This window comes from Nicotiana tomentosiformis, chromosome 6, assembly GCF_000390325.3.
Source record: "Nicotiana tomentosiformis chromosome 6, ASM39032v3, whole genome shotgun sequence".
Taxonomy (NCBI): Eukaryota; Viridiplantae; Streptophyta; class Magnoliopsida; order Solanales; family Solanaceae; genus Nicotiana; species Nicotiana tomentosiformis.
Window position 1 is genome coordinate 137,461,798 of NC_090817.1, and position 21,748 is coordinate 137,483,545.

General features: G+C 40.1%; 4 protein-coding genes across 4 annotated transcripts; 3 read left to right on the plus strand and 1 right to left on the minus strand.

The window, feature by feature from the left end:
- Nucleotides 1-776: 776 nt before the first annotated feature.
- On the minus strand, nt 777-1,492 carry LOC138894835 (uncharacterized). The gene is made up of 2 exons (XM_070179565.1): nt 1,436-1,492; nt 777-1,295 (listed from the first exon to the last, which is right to left on the minus strand). The coding sequence occupies exons 1-2, from the start codon at nt 1,490-1,492 to the stop codon at nt 777-779; spliced, it is 576 nt and encodes a 191-aa protein (XP_070035666.1).
- A 3,003-nt stretch (nt 1,493-4,495) lies between these two features.
- Nucleotides 4,496-5,692, plus strand: LOC104084954 (uncharacterized). The gene is made up of 3 exons (XM_009588918.4): nt 4,496-4,619; nt 4,737-4,813; nt 5,291-5,692. Exons 1-3 carry the CDS (start codon nt 4,532-4,534, stop codon nt 5,558-5,560), a joined length of 435 nt encoding a protein of 144 aa, XP_009587213.1. The 5' UTR covers nt 4,496-4,531; the 3' UTR covers nt 5,561-5,692.
- Nucleotides 5,693-6,653: 961 nt separating this feature from the next.
- LOC104084961 (uncharacterized) lies at nt 6,654-10,033 on the plus strand. Its single transcript, XM_009588925.4, has 3 exons — nt 6,654-7,142; nt 8,134-9,442; nt 9,566-10,033. The coding sequence occupies exons 1-3, from the start codon at nt 6,753-6,755 to the stop codon at nt 9,793-9,795; spliced, it is 1,929 nt and encodes a 642-aa protein (XP_009587220.1). The 5' UTR covers nt 6,654-6,752; the 3' UTR covers nt 9,796-10,033.
- A 5,738-nt stretch (nt 10,034-15,771) lies between these two features.
- Nucleotides 15,772-16,290, plus strand: LOC138894836 (uncharacterized). The gene has a single exon (XM_070179566.1). It carries the CDS (start codon nt 15,772-15,774, stop codon nt 16,288-16,290), a length of 519 nt encoding a protein of 172 aa, XP_070035667.1.
- The last annotated feature ends 5,458 nt before the right edge of the window (nt 16,291-21,748 follow it).

Sequence of the window (21,748 nt, forward strand, 5' to 3'; positions counted from 1 at the left end):
ACCTATTAGGCAACGCTCGAACCTTAAAGGCTACGATCGCTTCTTTCGGGGACTGTTACCTTAGGCAAGCCCAGATAACTCGAGGTAACAAGCCCATTGGGCAACACCCGAACTAAAAAGGCTACAACCATACTAAAACAGCTCGGAGACGTCCGAGACCCGTAACAAAAACAAGGCCTTAGAAAATTTTTATAACCGGTTCTAAAGGCTACCCTCGGCAAACTACAATCTAAAAAGTCATAAGTACTTTGGGGGAAAATGTTTTCGATCATATCGAACCCCCATAATGCCTTAAACAAAATAATGTTGAAGGTAAGGCCTGTTCGAACCTCCGAACATGACCTAACTATTTTATGCTAATGCATTTCGACCTTTGCAAACATAAAAAATAAAGCAAAGGAAAGTAGAATATATAAACAGCCGAAGAGGAAAACAAAGCCTCATATATTATACACAATATTTACAAAGGCCAAATGGCCCTAATGAAAATACAAAAGTACACGAGTACAAAAAAGCAAAGAAGAATTTTTTTTTACAAAGGCGTCTAAACAGCCTGGTCTTCTTTGCCCCCGGTTCTATCGGAACCATCGGGGTCTTCTTCTTCTTCGGGGCAGGCCAATTTCTTGGCCTCGGCCTCGAGCCTGTTAGCGGTCTCGATCTCGGCCAATAGATTGAAACCCCGAGCATGAATTTCCTTGAGGGCCTCTCTTCGAGACTTCCGTTTCTCGTATTCAACTATATTTTTCAAACAGTCCTGGGCCGCCTCGGCATCATCCTTATATTGGGCCACTCTCGTCAGCGTTGGTTTTCACCACCGCCGCCACTGACTTGGCCATTTCAAGTTCTTTGAGCATAGTTTTACGCTCGGAGGCAGCCAAATTTAAACGAGATTGGAGCTCTCCGACCTTCCTAGATTGTGGCTCGACCTTTTCCTTTGCTGCTCTAAGCTGGACCTCAGCCGAAGTTAGTTGCACTCGAGCAGCCTCCTTCTCCGAGGCCCGACGATCCATTCTGCCCCTCCATTTGTTAGTTTTGGCCTTGACAACGTCCATTTCAACTCGAAGTTGGGCAACTTGGTCGATTTTCTGTTGGACCTGCGGATTCCAATCGTTAGTTACCGAGCCTAGCTCGTCATCGCTAACCTCAAATATCCTTACCTGCTCGGCCAGATCGGGATGCTTTTTCTGAGCCACCTCAAGCTCAGCTCGAAGGCTCTTAGACTCCCTCTCATGCTGCTCACTAGGAAGCTTGTAGGAATCTCTCTTCTCAGTGATCCCTCGGACCTTGGCCTCAAGCTATTTCATCTCATCCAGGTATTAGAGAAAAGTCTCGTGGTGATGCAGCGAGGCCTACAAACACGAAGATAAAATGTTAGAGTTATCTACAAAATAGCCCAAGTACAAATTAAAAACCATTGAGGAATGTTTAAAGTTACCTGGTTTAAAGCTTGTTGCGCTTCGTTGAACATGCAGAGTGCATCCACCTCATTCATCTTGGCTTGATCATCCTCGGTCACCAGACATCGAAGATAACTAGCCACCCCTACGAGGGCGGAGAGGACCCGGGAGTCCTCCGGAAGGGAGAAAGTGATGAATCGCTTCCGGCCAAGATCTGCACTCGGGGCAGGGAATCGATTGACCAGTTTGGGACTCGAGGAAGGACCGCTTGCTCCCGAAGATGGGATCTTTCTCGATATCTCTAAATAACCCAACCCGATGACACCCTCCGTGGCCGTAGAGTCCACTCCATCAAAGAAGCCGCGGAAGGGATCGTTCGCTCCGAGGACTCCCTAATTGGGACGTTCTTTCACCATTTGAGCCTCATTGTACATAGACTTAGTGAATGAAGTTGATTTGGTGATCTCTATCGTACCGAGAGCTTCCTTCGGCGCACTGCCCATGTCCCGGGAAACTTTAGTTTCGGCCTCTTCCTCGACCTCCCTAGCTCGATGAAGATCAACATCGCCTCCCTCTAGTTCAAAGGCTCATTGCCCTTCGAGTCGTGTCGACTCGGGACACCAGATTGAAGGTTTCCTCCTCTTGTTATCCTTCGGATTCATCCCTCAACTGATAGAGGGAATCCAAAGGTGGTGCTCGAGCGCTGGTGCTTTCTTTGGACTTACGCACTAGCTTTCTCTTTGGTTTCTTTTTCTCCGAGCCCGGAGAACACGAAGCCCTTTTTCTCTTCTTATCTTCGCCTTATTTCGGAGCAGGGGATTCGGTCGGGAGATCGTCATTACCGGATGGAGGTCTCATTTGGACATCCTTGGGTAAACCTACAATAATAAATAAAACAAGTGAGGACTTAGTTGTGCAAAAGATAAACCAAAAAGTACTCGTGAAATAGATCTCACCGTGCGAACGGGCCTCCCATCGACCTTTCAAAAGCTCGCGCCACGAGGGCTCAGAATAAGGCCTTTGCGATACTATTCCCTCGACCTACTCCTTGAATCGAGGAACCGCTTTCGGGATCCGGGCAACAACTGCACCGTCACAGAACACCGATAAGAAAGAAGGAAAAGGGGCGATAAATTGAAAGCAAAATTAGATACTTACGTTTCATGTTTCACTTCTCAGGGAACGACATGTACTCGACTGGGATCAAGTCTGAGGTCCTCACTCGGACGAAACGCCCTAGCCATCCTCGATCCCTATCTTCACCGATACTCGAGAACGCAACTTTATTAGCCCGACGGGCGAGCTTGATCAGTCATCCTCGGTAGAGTCGGGGACTGCACAAACGCATAAGGTGGTCGATTGTGAAAGGACACTCCTCGATCTTGCTCACGAAGAAACAGAGGAGGATTAAGATCCTCCAGAAAGAATGGTGAATCTGGCCGAGGGTTACCTCATATCTCTTGCAGAAGTCGATGATAATCGAGTCCAAGGGACCTAACGTGAAGGGATAAGTGTAAACACTTAAAAATCCCTCGACGTGGGTGGTGATGGCCTCGTCATGTTCGGGAACCACCACATATTTGTTAGTCCAGTTACAATCCCTCTTGACTTCGGAGAGAATGTTCTCAGTTATCAAACAGATCTACCTCAATACCTCCTCACACCGGCCTGGTACGGAGGATGGCTTTTCGATTTTAAAGTTAGCATTGACCAGGCATCCCCCCTGGATGAACATTTTTAGAGGAGGTTCCGGTGCTGGTTCTTCGACAACTGTACGTGAAGCAGTATCTTCGGTAGCCGGCCGTGATGTGGAAGGATTATCTTTTTGAGGAACGAATTTTGAAGTCTTCACCATTCCTTTGGAAAATGAAGGAAAAAAGATGAAGTTAGAAGAGTATGCTTGATGGTTTGAGATAAAGAACAGAAGTTCCTATAAAAGGATTTCAGAATAACCAGAAAATTAATGCTTGGAAGTGTTGAAATTTCTAAGGTACGAGGGCAGAAGGTTTGAAAGTAAAGTTTGAATGAACTAATAAGGGGGTATTTATAGTTTCTTAGTGACTGTTCACATCTGGGAGTCACCAACCAACAACTGACTGGCATTTAATGCCATTAAAACTTGACTGACGAGACGTTTCAACTGTTTTGTTATTTTTGTCACAAAATATCGAAGTCAGGATCGGAAGTTCATGTCGTTTCTCGTCGTCTACTCTCCAAAAAACGAGAGGAATATCTATATACGGTCGAAGTTGAGGTCGACTACAACTTGGTAGATTAGGCTTGGAACGTGGCGACTAAGGACTGAAGATCGACCTCGACTCCCACTGAGCTAGAACCCGAGGTCGGAAAGCCTGTCTTCGAGGAATATTAAGTCTGGTGTCGACCTTAGCCTCAGACGAGCTCAGAGAAACATTGTTGAAATAACTAAGAGAAGTTCGAAATATCCGTGACCGGTCGGATATTACGACGAAAATCTCGGCACGAATCAATAAGGAACCGGCAATCAGCGAATCAAAAGATCTTTTACTTTTTATAGAATTGTACTTAAAGCAAGATTACTCTACTATATAAAGGGGGGTTTGATTATTCATAGCGGACATTGTAACACGTATCCCCAAAGCAATATATTATTATTCTCTTTAAGTTCTTACTATTCTCTTCTTGTTCTGATATCGATTAAAGTATTTATGACTCGAGAGTGGCTAATCTTCCAAGGCTAAGGCTGTTCAATTTGTGTGGTTTGCATTTACTTTTCCATTGCTTATTTCAATTACAATCTGATTTACCATTTTGATCAAGTTAGATCACGTGTCCTTAAAACTACTTATATATTCAATTATTATTCGATTTTGTTGGTAAACGAAGAGCGTAGCTACCTTATATTCTAATAAAATCATTTTTCATTTCTTAAATGTTACTTTTAGTATTGTCCTCATTCTATGCGATCAGACTTTGAATTTCCCCAGGTGCTTCTTGTACCCGAAGCCATATTTTATCAAAGAAAAAGTTAGAAGGCTTTGACTTGGTTTTGGACTCTGGACTTTCTATAAATCTCTCGCTTTCGTTCCATTAACTTCCTCTCCTTTGTTGCAGAGACAGACAAACATACCCTTGGCAAAATAAAGAGGTTAAAAATGTTGTCCTTAACTTTTAGTAGCTTTATGCTTGTTCTGCTTTTTATTTTGCTATCCATAAAAGATACTATTGCTCATACTGACAAAGGTATAATCACTCTCTTTATCCCCTTGAATGAGTGTATATAATTTCTCTTAATTATTTAAAAACTTGCTTTCTGGTGAAATCTCATTAATTAGTTGTTTATATTACGCACTTCTGCAGTTAAACAAAATTTTGTGGTCGATGAAGCTGGAAATGATATTGCTAAGGCAGGAAGGAACCACCTTAGTGAGGAGAAGGTATAAATTTAATATTTCCCCTTTAGTCATAATTGAGTTTAACTTATATATTGTGAAAATGTAAAAAATTATTATACTATCAGGTTTATAATATACACTTTCAATATAAAAAATTTTACACCATTGGGTTATAGTTATATATGCTATAGCAGGTAACGTATTTTTTCAAGATTATAACTCTTGCATTTTAAAAAGGCTTAATTACATGTAAATATCTTTTTGGTGACATGATCGCGTAAATCTTTGTACTAACAGTATAACTTAAACTCATTTTTCAGATAACTTGTTTCATTTATTATAACAGTTACTTGTAATAATCTATTAAGCGATCTGAGCGTGTAAAATTGTCGATGGAAGTTAAACCCATAGTTAACTCACTACTTGTTGCCTGTCAAGACTTTAGTAATCATGTGAAAACTTACTTTTCCAATTGAGAGCTTGAATATTAAACTAATCAAGAGATTCTTGAAATTTCAGGAAGTTTTGGATGGTCATATTTCAGCATCTATTCAATTTGCCAGTGACAGAATTAGAGGAAGAAAAAGGATGTTGGAGCAAAGGAATATGAGGCAAAGTACTAAGAAAATTGAAGCCATGCCAAGTAAAGGGCAAGGAAAGCTTCGAATGCAAAATAAAGTGAGTGGCAGAAGTAGCCATTCTGATAATGTGAAGGTCAATAGAGGAAGTTTCACAGCATTCAGTGCTGATTATCACATGCCAAGAACGCACCCTCCAAAAAATAACTGAGCTACAAAATTCTTGAATTTTTGGCGTATCATGATATTCTTTACTATTTATACTGTATCTATCTAATATTGGAAAATCAAGCAAAGGTCTAATGGATTTTCAAGTTTTCATTTCCTACATGTAGTTTTCTTGTCTGGTTCCTTTCTCATTGTACTATATAGTTAATAATGTTAATGTTACAGTTCAGATTCATGTTATATATACCTTTTTCTCATGCAACAAAATCCAATGCTCAAAACATGAATTAAGACCATATATTTGTGGCTAATGTTTTAATACGGTCCAAATGGGACATTGTAATATCAACATGGTCTCAACCATGTGAATTTTTGTGAACTAAGAAGTTTCGGCCTAGATCAAGTAATTAATGCATGCTGATGTGGCAATGTGTATTCACTCTTAGCAAAAAGAATTTCACATAGTAGTGACATAACAAGAATGACCTTTTTCGTTCGAAGTTTTGGTTTTCTATTAATAATAATAAATAAATGACTCATAGCATAATCAGGTTTGCGGAATTTCTTTTACCTTTTATTTTGGAGTCTTATTTTAAAGAACGAGTTTAACTTATGTGCATTAGCAATGAACTTAATTTTTGCACGGTTAAATTTTTGTCGATCTAAAACAATAGAAACTCTTCATATAACCTAATAATACAATAACCTGACAAATTAAGTAATACTTAGCATACATCTATAAGCTTATAATCAATTAAATTATACTGATAGTATAAATTGTTTTTATCCCATATATGTTTACAACTTATGAAAAGATTCTCCATCAACCTGCTCCAGCTCTACTATCGCTAATTAAGAAGGGATCTTTAAACAAAAAACCGGTCATATTCATTGTTTACTTTTTTTAGCTATGTATATGGATTATACATTTATTATACATAATTATACACATATAATATATAAAGTATACATATATTATACTTTCATCGGATATTTTTAATTTAAATGATTCGGTGGACTGCTATTTGAGTTAATTCTTCAATTAAAAAAAGGAAAAGAATAGACTTGCACAATTTTCAATTTTAATCCAACTTCTGATAGAATTATGTTTGGGCTTGGGCCCATTCTTATCAAAGAATTGAGGCTATGGGCCGCAAATTTCCAGCAAGTGGGAAGGATCATTATCTACATCCCTAACTGTGAAGAAAACAACACACGACGGGAACAATTCCGGCATGTTGTCGGAGATGGCGTCCGACCCGGAAGATACCGGAGCTCCGGAAATTCATCCAAACAAACGGATCAAAACCCTAACCCGAGTTTCACCTGAATCCTCGCCGTCCTCCTCCGACAAAGGCAAATCAAAGCTCGAAGCTTCGGATTGGGAAAACGAATGGAATTGCTGTGGAATTTGCTTGTCTGAAAGTGGACATGGAACGGGCACGATCATCAGAGGTTGTATCGATTGTTGCGACCATTACTTTTGTTTTGTGTGTATAATGGAGTGGTCTAAGGTTGAGTCCAGATGTCCCATGTGTAAACGCCGTTTCTCCACCATCCGCCGCCCTCCTAAACCTCCCGTTTTCCCTTCCGAACGCGTTGTGAATGTTCCTGTCCGCGATCAGGTTCTTTTCTCTGTCTTTTTATTTTGTCTTGAATTCTGTTTATTGTTGATTGCTGAATTTGATTCTTTTTGGTGAAAGATTGTCTCTTTTTTCTTCTGAAGATTATTTTTATTGGATTGATTTCCGGATTCTGAAAATAGTGATAACTCCTGTGAGCTCAAGTTTATACTAGCTTAATTTGACTCATTGATGTAGTAAAACCATTAAGGCTCATGTCAATTTATGTTGAAATAAAATTAAAATTTGTCAATAATTCTGTTGATTGTAGTTGACATGTGAATTATATACTTATATTACATCTAAAGATAAACGAGCTTGCATCAGGATAACCTGTTGGTAGAGCTTCTTTTTAACGATGTATTAAGCCTCATTATTGCTGATTTTTAGCCCAGAGAGTTGCAAGCATTATTCTGTTTTAGTTGTATGTAATGTAATTATTTGATGAAAAGCAGATGTCCATTTGCTTTATGAAAAGCTATCCAATTGGTCTATGGGGATTGCATCATCCTGCATTTACGCTTTAGGTCTCATGAATTCTAAAACTGCTGTTTTCACATCAGGATTCATCATTAATTTCTGATTAATTTATCTTTAGCCAGTAGTCTTTCATAAAATTGGTGATCTGCTACCTTTAGTTTTTTGATGATGAAGTCATGAACATCCGAATGCACTCTGAATGATAAAACCATTATTCTTGTCTATCTTAAAAGCCTAGTATTTAAGTGGAGAAGGATGGAGGGGCGAGCCCATTATCGGCTATGCTTCAAGCCTTGCGCAATTGGCCTTCTGCGATTTCTCGGTTATAAAAAAAAAAGCGCTTCAAAAGTTTGGAGGGGAAGACTCTGTTTTTGTTGTTTCCACTTTTCTGTGGTTCATACATTTTTTCATTGTATATATTTTTAAAAATTCACATGGTTTATGGTACCTAGACTAGACTAGGTATAATCTCTTGACTGTCTCTCATGTATTACTGGTGAAATTGCTTATGCAGGTTTACCATTACCTCGGAAATGCAACAACTGGACCACGGGATCTGTACGAAGAGGTGCAATGTAACGTGTGCCATAGCACGGCCGATGACAGTCTCTTGCTGTTGTGCGACCTTTGTGACACTGCTTATCATACTTATTGTGTTGGCCTTGGTGCCATTGTACCTGAGGGTGATTGGTTTTGCGCAGACTGCTCGCTTCTGAAGGCTGAACAGGCTCAGGGTGAGATCAAAACTGATTGTGATACTCAAGCTAGTTTCGGTGACCACCGTTTAGCAGAACCAGCAAGACATGTATCTATATATGAAATTGTACGAGAGTCATACACTCCTACTGCCTCCTTGGATGCTACAGAAAATTCATCTCGTACTGATACTGGAAGGCAAAGTACCTCTCAAAGCAGCTCGATTGGGTTGGGTTCGGTAGGACAAAATGGTGTTGTAAGACATGCCACTAAGTTCAATGCCAGAACACTGGGGCATTGCCGCAATGTCCATGATAAGATTCGCGCATTGCGTCAACATTGGAATGGTTTTCGAAGTGGATCCTTGACGTTCTCTTCTACCAAAATGAGTAATGCTATTGCTAAACAAAAACCAGTGCGGGGCAGCTGTTCGGGCTCGAGTCAACCAATGACATCGCAGTCTCTTGATCAAAATAAACTGGACAGTAAAGGGTCAATAGAGGTGGAGAAGGCGTGGAAAATGATGAATATGGCTAAGGCAATAGAGAGAGGTTGTGACAGGAATAAGAGTTTCCTTCAGGCTTCAAAACACACTGTTAAGAAGAATACTAGCTGCAAAAAAGCTGGTGAATCAAGCTCAAGGTCTGGCTCACTAAAGATCGAACAGCATCAGCGTGCGTATATTCAAAATATTGGATCAGGTAGTCATTTCCACAACCATGCTTTTAAGCTGAACAGTAAATTAGAAGGTTCTTCAGTTGTAGATAAAGGTTTTTCAATGGCATGTGGACCATCATATAGTGAACTTGTATCTTTGAAGGAGTCTCAGACTTCAGTTCAGCCAGATATCTGTCATGCAAAAAATGGACTACAACAGAAGAATAAGTCGTGTGCTGGGTCCACACACTTGATTTCTTCTGTCAGGTCGGCATCGATTTCTACCACCGTAGGTAATGACAAAGAGAACTATTCTTCCTCGAGTAGCATTGTGAATCCTCCTCAAGAGAAACTCAAGGTGGAAAAGAGTGGCATTAAGAACAGAGGTCAGGTGGAATGTGATGCCAAGACAGAGATCCAATCTCTTGTGAAGCTCAACCTAAAAATCCTATGCAGAGATAAAAAGCTCGGTACGACTTTTACTTTGACCTGTAGTTAGCTTATGCGTGCATCACTTCATTACATTTATACGGTTAGTAACTGTTGTAGTATGATGCATCTGGTCTGAGTTTGTTATTCTTTCATCTGTGCAGAAGTTGGTACATTTAAGCAAGTTGCAAGACTAGCCACTCACTCCATCTTAGCTGCGTGTGGTTTGGAGCATCGAAGACCTGGCATTTCTTACCTTCCAGAATGTGTGTGCGTCCATGCCGAGGAAGTTAGAGAACTCAGGAGATCTACTCTAATGCCTAATTCATGCCGAGAATGTTTCTTTTTATTTGTGAAGAATGTGGTTAATACTATACTGCCCGACAACAGCTGAGAATTGGTAATATATTTTTAACTAGGCCAAACAACTAGATATCGAGGATTGGTAGTTTATAACACAATTACACTTCCCTCTCTACTGCTCTAGGGGCAATATAGGCTACAATACCACTGATAGATTAGTGGTTATGCTGCGTTATCATATTATAGGATAGAACTCATTTCCTCTGTCAATTCTTATTTGATTTCCTCCAACTTTAGTGTGACGCCAATAAAAAAACGCTGTTTCTCTAGAGTGTACCACCAATTTGCTGGGTGAAATTTCATTGAACACTTTCCGAAGGAAACCCACCAATTTAACTACACTAGTATCTATAAATGTGCGTTGCACATTAATAATGACACATGATGATTTAAATATTTATTTATATGAAGGAACCATAAATTTAATTAATGAGAGAAATTTTATATATAATACTACAATATTTATCTAAATGCCGAAAAATATTGTTAGATTAACATAATACGTGAATTCAAAATGAAAGGATATCATCATAACTTAGATAAATGATCAATTTTAGTCATGTTAAGTAGATAATTATGTATTGTAGTTTAAATGTATCTAATATGATGGTATCTTATAGAGTACTTCTTTATACACAGTGTTTTTTTGTATATGTTTTCTTCTAATGCTTTGGTTACTCTGCGATAACCAGAACTCTTGTTGTCGATATTATTGATATCTCTCTTGAAAGTGCAACATATAGATATTCATATAAGAAAACATATTGTGGTAAATATAGTTCAATATTTAGGATGTTTGTCCTTATGCTTTATTTATTATAACTATAAAAACATAAACATACTAAAAATTATTTTCACACAAATTTGAAAGGATATTCTTTAGTTTCGCAAGACAAAAGTTGAATTCGATAAACACATACTTGGAAGCACATTAATCAGTATCATAAGTTCTGCATGTATGACGTTATTGTCAAAACTTCTATATACCATATGTGTACTATTACATAAGCTATTCAACGGATCTAAGTTTTCAGTAGCATGGAAAGCATATTATTCTTCAAAATCAACCTATATGCAATGGAAGATCAATTTTAACTTAGTCTATTATATATATGGTGACACTAACATACATAAGAAATAATGAATTTGACAACAAACATGTATAGTAGAAGGCCATTTGGTATTAAAGTATTTAAGTATTCTTCTTGGTAGTTGTTGTTGGTATCATCTTCTGCTGAGTCAAAACTGAAAAATATTTTATTTTTACCATAAAACTTAGCAATCAACCTTTTAGTTGATCAACATATTCATTTCTGCTAGCTAAGATAGCTCTTTAATTTCTATCATGTTATTTGCACAAATTGCGTTTTAATCTAATAATGAAAATATTTTCCTTATTAAATGCACTACTATTACCATTGGGATTGATAGCCAAGTGTTCTAGAAGAACCAAATCATCTTTTATTGGATGCTCTTCTTCGTTTCTGACACAAAGCAAGAAGTCACTGAATGTTGGATCTTTTCTTACTTTTATATTTCTTATCATTTGAATTTTTTTTATATGTCATGAGTATAATTTTGACAAGCTAGCTTTTTACAGTTTCTGCTTTGGTCAATTTTGGAACTGCTGATCGTACTTGACATAAATCACCTCCCAAACTCTTACTTTTCCACCAAACGGTTCATCGATATTCAATATATCTCTAAAACTCTGGGCGATTGTTTCGATCGTTTGACGCTTAGCCAAAAGCGCCTCATCCCATATTATCACTTTTGCTTTCCTTATAAATTTAGCACTACTGCTCTGATTTGATATATTTGTGATGGTTATTTCAGTTATTTGAAGAGGTATATCAAATCTAAAGTGAGTTGGACGACCTCATAATAAAATCATTGCCGGTACACCACTTGTTCTTGTTGTTAACAATATCATGCCTCTTGATATGATATTTACAAGTAATGCATGACATATGAATATTATTTCGATTCCGTCGAAGGCATCTACAAAGGATAATCCCGCTATACCACAGTCGATTTTTTATAATATAGTCATGAAAACTTATTCTTGTTCAGTATTTAGCTTTGATTGTGCTTCCTCAAATACTTGTATGACCTTCTTAATATCATACTAATCGTTTTTACTTTGTGATCTATTTTTTAAAATCTCTAACATTCTTTTTATGGAATAAAATTTATGCACCCGATGATTTGTTTTTAACTTGAAATTTTTTTTAACTCAAATGATGAATTTTAAAAATAATTTAATTGGATTCTCTTGCTAAATAATTAATTAAAAGATTTGATTATTTGGTTTTAACATAAAATATAATTTATTTTCTGTTTATTTAGATTCTTAATATTAGTTCATCTCATGTTTGAATATTTAACCGTGATTATAATTTTATCCACCATAAATTTTATTTTTAAAGAGTAAAAAGATCGATGACATTCCACTTTTAGATCTTTATGTTTGCAAAATCATTAGTGGTATTGGCTCTTATCAATCTTTTTATTTCTTTTCTCACACATTTATATTCTTAAAAACTTTCTTAGTTGTTCTTTAATAATTGGGTATATTTTTATATATTATACGAAAAATTAATAATAATAAAATATTATTTGAGTAGGAAAACAATTCAAATATAATATAATAATATATTATCTTGGGGATTTTTTCTCAATTTCAAAGTTTTATGCAGTCCGTTTAGCATTACTTATATTTTTTTGGTATTGAATATTATAGAGTGGTAATGTATTACCAATATGGAGGATTCTTATGAAATTGATTTCATTAAACATTCCTACATATTTTTAATAAGAATTCAATAGACAAGATTGTATTAATTTTAAAATTTTAAATATTAAAAAATTAACATATAAGTTATTATAGTCCAAAAAAATAAGTTATTACAGCTATGTCCTTTCCCTATGAGTTCTTCTGTTTAATATTTTAGGGCTATTTTGGTCTATCAATAATATATTCGTGCTTTTATAATAATATATAGGCTCTTCTATTTCTAAATGGATTTGGACAATAATATAATACCTTTTCAAATTAAATTAGTAATATGAATTTCTTCAGAAGTATATCCTAAAAGTAATAGAATTACAAGGCTAATATCTATGCCCGAAAATAATTATACTAATAGGACTCCTAACGTGTAGTATTATGTCCTAAAACTAATAGGATTACAAGGCTAATGTCTAGAATTCCGATTATGTCCTTTTATTGTGAGTTATTATGCTTAATAATAAAAGGTTATTTTTGTAACCCAACACTTTATTCATGCTTTTATAATAATATAGATTAAGCTATAACATCTTGTAAGTAAAAAATAATTATTACATAATTGAGTTTAACTTATGAAAAATAAAACCATAGGTAATTGTAGTTTACTTAGAACAAAGAATATTTTCAGTAGTATAATATCAAATTTTAATTTATGATTTGTGTTTGGCCTTCTTCAACTTCGAGCTATCAATGTTCTAGTAATGTGTTTACTTGAGATCTCATTTGTCAAAGTTCTTTTTCCTTTTAACTGTGTCTTCGTTTTAAAATTAATTTCTTTTTATTCCTTCTTTGATGTCGTTTGGTGTTTTTGGACAATTACTGCATTATTGTTTCTTTGTTTCCAGTTTTTAGAGAAGAAGTTAGTATTTAAATATCGTTCCAACATCTGCATTGTGCTGAAATTTAGGAAAACTGTCATACTTCTTGTATAGGTCAATTAATGTATGTTGTAGTCAACCCACTATCAGATATATTTAATAGTATTCACGTTTTTTGTAACCCATATCTAGAGATATTATTTTTAACTAAGTTTAACCCATTATTATATAAACTCAACTATTTTAGTCGAAAATTATATTTTTGGTCAAACAATTTGGCGTCGTCTGTGGGGATCGAAACCACGACCACGTAAGGATGACCTTACCGAACATGTCAGAAGGGATGGCAGTCGCAGCCTTCCAGAACGGGCTGAGCAGGGACGGTTTGAGGGCGACTAGAAAGCTATTGAGTCGACTGATGAAGTATCCTCCAACCACTTGGGATGAAATACACAACGCATATTGTGCCGCGGTCCGAGGACGACCTCAATGGACCAACTCATCGATTCACCTCGGTACAGGCCGAATCCAGAAAAGATCGAAGAAATGATACCAGAACACTTGACCACCAAAAAACAGGTTCAGAGGTTGACATGTTGTATCGTCGCCCTTTCAAGATTCATCTCACGATCATCAGACATGTGTCACAGATTCTTCGGCGTACTCAAAAAGGATAACGGCCTCCAATGGACTCCTGAGTGCGTCCAGGCCCTGAAGGAGTTGAAAAAGTACCCTGTCATCACCACTACTGCTTTCAAAGCCGGAACCAGGGGAACGTCTCCTCGTTTACCTTGTTGTATCCGAAGTAGCTGTAAGCGTAGTCCTGGTTCGAGAAAATAAAGGTATGCTGTCTCCCATCTATTACATTAGCAAAATATTAGTTGATGCCTAGACGGGGTACCCTCACCTCGAAAAATTGGCCCTGGCCTTAATCGTAGCTTCGCGAAAGCTTAGACCATATTTTCAATGCCACCCCATCTCGGTCGTCATGACTTTTCCCTTATGGAGCATTTTGCATAAACCCGAGCTGTCGGGAAGGTTGGCCATGTGGGCCATCGAACTGAGCGAGCACGATATCACATATCAACTGCGAATAGCGATAAAGTCGCAAGTCCTCGCTGACTTCGTCACCGACTTCAGCGCAAAAGTAATGCCCGGAGTTGAAAGAGAAGCGCCCACGCTTCTCCCCAAACACATGACATCTGGGTCATGTACACAGACGGTGTGTCTAACGTATCAGGGTCCGGATTAGGACTCGTACTTGAAGTCCTAACCGGCAAAATGATTTGCCAGTCCATAAGGTGCCCAAATATGACTAACAACGAGGTCGAGTATGAGGCCGTAATTGTAGAGTTAAGGCTAGCACTCAAGTATGGGGCAAAACGGTTAAGACTATGCTGCGATTCCCAACTCGTAGTCAACCAAGTCACAGGGTCTTTCCAAATCAAGGAACAAAGGTTGCAGAAATATCATACCGAAATCTGAAAGTTGCAGTTCGATGAATGTCAACTCGATCAAATCCCATGAGCACAGAATGCCGAGGCGGACGGCCTCACCAAACTAGCCGCAACCACCAAAAATATTGCAATCGGAGACAGAAGTGTAGTCTACCTTCTCAACTTGTCCATAGACCAAATCGAGGTAAGAACCATAAACCTGACTTGGGATTGGTGCAACCGTATTGTTGCATACTTATAAGACGGCGTACTCCTAGGTGATAAAAAAGAGGCCAAGAAACTGAGAATGCAAGCAGTCAGGTACAGCATCATCCACAACGTCCTGTATAAGAGAACATACGACAGCCCTCTAGCGAAATGCTTGGGCCCAAATCAGACGCAGCGCGTCCTTAAAGAGGTCCATGAAGGCCATTGTGGAGCTCATTCCGGCAATCGGGCTTTGGTCAGATGCCTCATACAAGCAGGGTATTATTGGCCCACCATGAAAAAAGAGGTCACGGACTTCGTGAAAAAATACGAGCAATGCCAAAAGTACCCCCATCCCCCCCCCCCCAATGATTCACCAAGTAGTCGAACACATCCACTCGGTCACCTCACCTTGGTCGTTCATCAAATGGGGGATGGACATTGTGGGCCTCCTCCCAGCAGGCCGAGGTAACATACGATTCCTTCTGCTTTTAATTGACTATTTCTCTATATGGGTAGAAACAGGAGCGTTCGCCCAAATACATGAACAGGAAGTGATAACCTTTATATGGAAAAACATCATATGCCGGTTCGACCTTCGCAAAGAGATCTGCTGCGACAACGGACCCCAATTAACGAGGAAGAAAGTCGCTAAATTTTTTGAGAAGTGGCGTATCAAAAGAATACTTTCGACACCATACCACCCCACATGCAATGGGCTAGTGGAGTCCTTCAACAAGTCGATACTGAATATCATGAAGAAAAAACTCGAAGACGCCAAGGGACTATGGCCGGAAATATTACCAGAAGTTTTGTGGTCCTACCGAACAACGCCGAAGACAAGCACAAGAGAGACACCCTACTCTTTAGTCTATGGGACTGATGCAGTAATACCGGTCGAGTTTGGGGACCCCAGTCTGAGATACTTCCATGAGAGCAGGCCGAGGAATGATGGAAGTAGAAGGCAGGAACTCGACGAAGTCAAAGAACGAAGAGACATGGCCTACATAAGAATGATTGCCCAAAAACAGCAAGCAGAACGCTATTACAACAACAAGGCAAAGTTCAGGCCGCTCAAAGTCGGGGACTACATGCTTAAAGCTAAAACACAAGCAAGCAAAGACCCACGGGAAGGCAAACTAGGAGCAAATTGGGATGACCCTTACAAAATCACAGCAACAACGAACAAAGGGTCATTCCAATTAGAAACAATGGAAGAAAAGCTGCTACCAAACAATTGGAATATTACCCACCTCAAGTACTTCAACTTCTAAGAGATAAATCGTCCCCCAAGTCGTACTTTTTTTCCCCTCATTTGAGTTTTGTCCCAATTGGGTTTTCTCAAGGAGGTTTTTAACGAGGCGACGAAGGGTACTTTAAGTCGAAGTACACAAAGACAGAGGCACGTGACAGTCAGTTCATTGCTCGACCTCTCAAGCCTTATCCAGATCGACCAATGAAGGGACTAGAAAGACTGGGACTGGGACTGAAATTTCAGCAAACGCCCGAAAATTTGTAAATTTCTCCAAGTGTATGAACAAAGCAACAATGCATGAAATTTATTTCTATTTCTCCAAATGCACAACCAAGGCAACAATGCTTAAAGTTTACGATGTCGACAAACTCCGCACCTAGAATCATATCTTTCTAAATGTACGTTATGTTCGACCTTGTTCGAACTTACACCTACCGGCCCTCTGCCACAACTAAACGTAGGTTATGTTCAACCTTTTTTGAACTAACACCAACCGGCCCTCGGCCATAATTAAACGTAGGTTACGTTTAACCTTTTTCGAACTAACACCTACTAGCCCTCAGCCATAATTAAACGTAGGTTATGTTCGACCTTATTCGAACTAACACCTACTGGCCCTCGGCCATAATTAAATGTAGGTTATGTTCGACCTTGTTCGAACTAACACCTACTAGCCCTCGACCATAATTAAACGTAGGTTATGTTCGATCTTGTTCGAACTAACACCTACTGGACCTCGGCCATAATTAAACGTAGGTTATGTTCGACCTTGTTCGAACTAACATCTATTGGCCCTCAGCCATAATTAAACGTAAGTTATGTTCGACCTTGTTCGAACTAACACCTACCGGCCCTCAGCCACAATTAAACGTAGGTTATGTTGAACCTTATTTGAACTAACACTTACTGGCCCTCGGCCATAATTAAACGTAGGTTATGTTCGACCGTGTTCGAACTAACACCTACCAGCCCTCAGCCACAATTAAACATAGGTTAAGTTCGACCTTGTTCGAACTAACACCTACTGGCCCTCAACTATAATTAAGTGTAGGTTACGTTCGACCTTGTTCGAACTAACACCTACCGGCCCTCGGCCATAATTAAATGTAGGTTATGTTCAACCTTGTTTGAATTAAAACCTACTGGCCCTCGTCCATAACTAAATGTAGGTTATGTTCGACCTTATTCGAACTAACGCCTACTGGCCCTCGGCCACAATTAAACGTAGGTTACATTCAACCTTGTTCGAACTAACACCTACTGGCTCTCGGCCATAATTAAATGTAAGTTATGGTCGACCTTGTTTGAACTAACACATATTGGCCCTCGGCCATAGTTAAACATGCATTATTTTCGACCTTGTTTGAACTAACACCTACTGATCCTCGGCGATAATTGAACTTAGGATATGTTCGACCTTATTCGAACTTAGTGATTACGGCTAGAAAATCAAGGCAACCAAGCGATGAAATCAACAAAAAAATACAAGTACGAACCACAGGAAGAAAATCAGATCCAAATAACAAAGTTGGCATTTCATACTTAGAACATCTTTACAAAAGCTCATGAAGACGCCACCAAATACACACAAAGATATACAAAAAAGAGAAAAAATAAAACTACTGGCCACCGCCTTCATCGCATGCAGCATCCTCGCCAACCTGTCCCTCAACTACGTCACCCTCTTGACCTTCAACACCCTCGCCATCGCCACCTTCGCCCTCAGGATATGCAGCATCATACCAGGCATTTTGCTTAAACCGGTCTATATCTTCATCCCCTCGCCCTTGCCGGCCTCTGGCGTAGCAGGATCATACCCGCAAGTGACTCGAGCTTCACGGGCCTTGACACGAGCATCTTCAAGGGCGGCCCCAAAAATAGATTTCGCCACATGCAAATCTCGGAACACATCCAACTGAGCCTCAGCATGAATCCACTTCTCGTATAATTCTCGAGGAACATTAGGAAAGTATGAAGCATGAGAAGAGGACGATCGCACCAGTAATTGGGCCTTCTCGACCTCAAGGGCAGCAACTCGATCGTAGAGGTCAGAATTCTCTTTCTCCAACTCTCCTATCCTATCATCAAGCCCCTCATCTTTTAACCTTGCCGTTTCCAAGTCGCTCTCCCGCTCAGAATGGAGGGGCCAGATCACCACCTCAAGGGCCTCCATCTTCCCCGAAGCTTTCGACCGAGCTAACTCTGCCCTATCTGGCTCGTTATGCTTCTCGGTGGTCTCGCCATGAAGAACCTCTATCTGCATATGACACTTCTCTAATTGCCTGTGCAACTCGATCACCTGCGTCTGGAGGTCACCGCACTGAACCCCCACAACCTTACTGACCTCTAGCTCTTCTTCTTTATTTCTCAACGTCCCCTCAAGGACACTGCATTTCTCGATGACCTTTACCAGCTCATCATCTTTTGCTTCAGCTCGTTCTGAAGGGTACATAAATTGCCGCCTTCGGCAAAACACATGCGGATTTCCCGATACTTGCCACGGTACTCAAAGTATTTACGCTGAAGTTTCCTGAAGATAGCCTTACGCCTCTCCTCCCTTCAGACGATTTCAATTTCCAAGATCAAACACAAGAGTCAAACACGAGAATGCCTATGCTGACGAGAGCAAAGCACTAAAATGAAGACCACAAATCTGAACAAAGAAGACAAGAAAAATAAGCCTTGAAAAATTTACCCTGAGAGCGAGGTCGGCTATGCTCCTCGATAAGGTGGCATCATCCAACTCCGCAAGGGTTTCACCCTCTATGCCGGAACAAAGGGGACCGAGGGCAGGGACCATGTTCTTTGTGTTTTTTAATAGGTCACGGTTCATAGGGATCACGATGGTCCGCGTAGACACCTCCAGTCTCACTTCAAGCTGAGTAAACCCTTCTTCCATCATCCTCAGCTCTGCACCGTCAAGGACTGATCCCGTCTCATAGCCATCCTTAGTCACGCCTTTGTCTTTCCCATTAGCCGGCGAAGAAGCACCGTCAGCCGATTGGGAGGTCGACGGCCCATCTTGCCGCGAAGTATCAGAAACCCTTGCAGATGGCCCTTCGGCTTCCGTCACCGCAGAAAGAAGGGAGACGCCCTCTATGGTCTCAGCCGATATCGGGACCTCAGACGCCATCTCGACATCATCTTCAATTATTATGGTCGCCATCTCGTGGATGGTAAAATTATCCATCACAAAATCTACAGCCCGGGCAACCCCGTCACCAACATCCACTTACCTTGCTTGTGGGGTACCAAATTCCTATCGCCTGGCGACGATTCCTCCTCCTCATCCATAAGACGGAATAAAGGTGAAGCGGAAGCTCTGCTATCGAAATATTCGCAGGCGGAGAAGAAACCGATGCTAAGGCAGCGGTAGACGGGGCCGAAGACCGAGCAGACCTAGCCGCGGTCGAAGAGGGAACAAAAACAGAAGAGCGAGTAGGCCTATCCGCGGTCGTAGGGGGATAGACGCCGAAGAGGAGGCAACTTTCCTCTTACGGAATGCAGGAGGGGGAGCTTTCGTCCTTCTTGAAGATCCTCGGGCTAAAAAAGAAAGAATCGAAAAAGGTTATCACTATCAGCAAAGGTAAACTATAATAAATAGGCGACTTAAACAAAATTAAAAAAAAACAGACGAGCTCACCGGTCAAGGAAGGAGCAGGCCTAAACTTCTTAAAGAAACCCGACCACTCACGAATCCCCACGATGTGAGGGAGAACCCGGCCAACCCAATGAGAAATATCCCCGACCAATGAATGGGGCGTAGTCTTGGCTGCATAAGAAGGGAACAAAAGTTCAAAACCCACGACTAGAACAAGCATTCAAAAAAGAAGGGTTAGACGCTTACGAGTATAATTCCACGTCTCAGGAAAGCCGTCTTCGTTGGCCACCACGTCCTCGGTTTTGACGAAGAAAAAATTATGCCAGAACTTTCGGCTCGCCTTATCATCCATCTTCACCACCAGGCACTTGCCCTTTCGATGGCGAAGGTTTAGCATTGTCCCCCTATAGAAACTAGGGGTGAAGAGATGCATCAAATGTCGGAGGGTGATCTTGACCCCGGCCAATTCTACGAAGTTGGTAAACATCCTAATGAGCTTGTATATATATGGCGCGAGCTGAGCCGGACAAACGCCGTAGAAATGGCAGAACTCCTCCGCCAAGGGGAAAAGGGGAAGAGTGTATCCAACTTGAAAGGGGTAGGCGTAGAACGCACAATACCCAGGGCGGTGGACTTGTACCACGTCCTGCCTTGCAGGGACCAACTCGATGTGAGTGGGAATGTCATATTTAGCCCTAAGCTCTAATAAATCGACCACTTTCATCGCCGACTCAGAGATCTCGGGCTCAACCTCAGGCGCCTTTGTAAAGTCAGACCTGAATTATCTCCTCCACTGTAGGAAAGTTCTCATCCTCCACGGCCACAGAGACGCCCTCCGTGTGAGGAGGCAAGACCATCGCCAGGGGAACCAGGTCGTTTCCCTCACTGGGACCAGAAGTTACTTTAACCATCGTTCTGAAGAAATAGAGGGTACTCGAATAATGAAAAGTTAAACGCAAAAAAGATCTCTAGAGCGGGGAAGGAAGATACACAACAATGGAATAAGAAGAAAGAGACACAAGGTTTCAATATGGGAAATCTGTAAAACACGAGTGTGTGCCCTCACATCCCTATTTATAAGAATTCGGGCATCGAAACCAAAAAATTATGCCATCATTACCTAGCACAAATATCGAAGCGGCAGATCCAATCAACAGATGCACGCGAAACGATGCAAGCATCGGAAAATGCACCATAATGACGCATGATATCATGACATAACTTTGATCCAGAAACGATGCAATCCCAAAAGTTGCGGCTCACGAAAGGCCATGTCGCCATCTTGTCCAATCTTCTCGATCACGACAAACAGAATCCGCTCATCAAGGCCGTCTGAGGCCGGCCTCAATAAGCGGAGGGACTAACTGTATAGGTCAAAATCTGCTCTAAAATATTTAGCGCAATATAATACTAAGGAATGGGTTAGTCGAGGTCGACCAGGAAGCAGCGAGGTTTGTGGTCGAGATGTCAACAACGGGCGAGATCAAGCACCATTAGCAGAGTTGTAACGACTAGTTTGCAAAATGAGATATTAAAGAGAATATTCTCTACACTTGTACTATTAGGGTGTGTTAGGGGTATGTCTCATATATATAGAAAAAGAGACAGTGATGTAGGGCATGTGACATTCATTTGATAAGAACAGACTTTTGAAAAAAGATTCTCTCTTTTATAAAGATACAAACACTACCTTTTCATCAAGATTCTTGTTCAAATTATTCCACACTTTTCCATCAGATCCGAGAATAATTCGAACACTCTAGGATTTGTCTGTCACTCATCATTGTCAGGAGGGACAATCGTCTAGTTCAACCTTTATTGGGTGAACCACGTCTCCTATTTACTTAAATATCCATTTAATGCTATTTATTGTTAA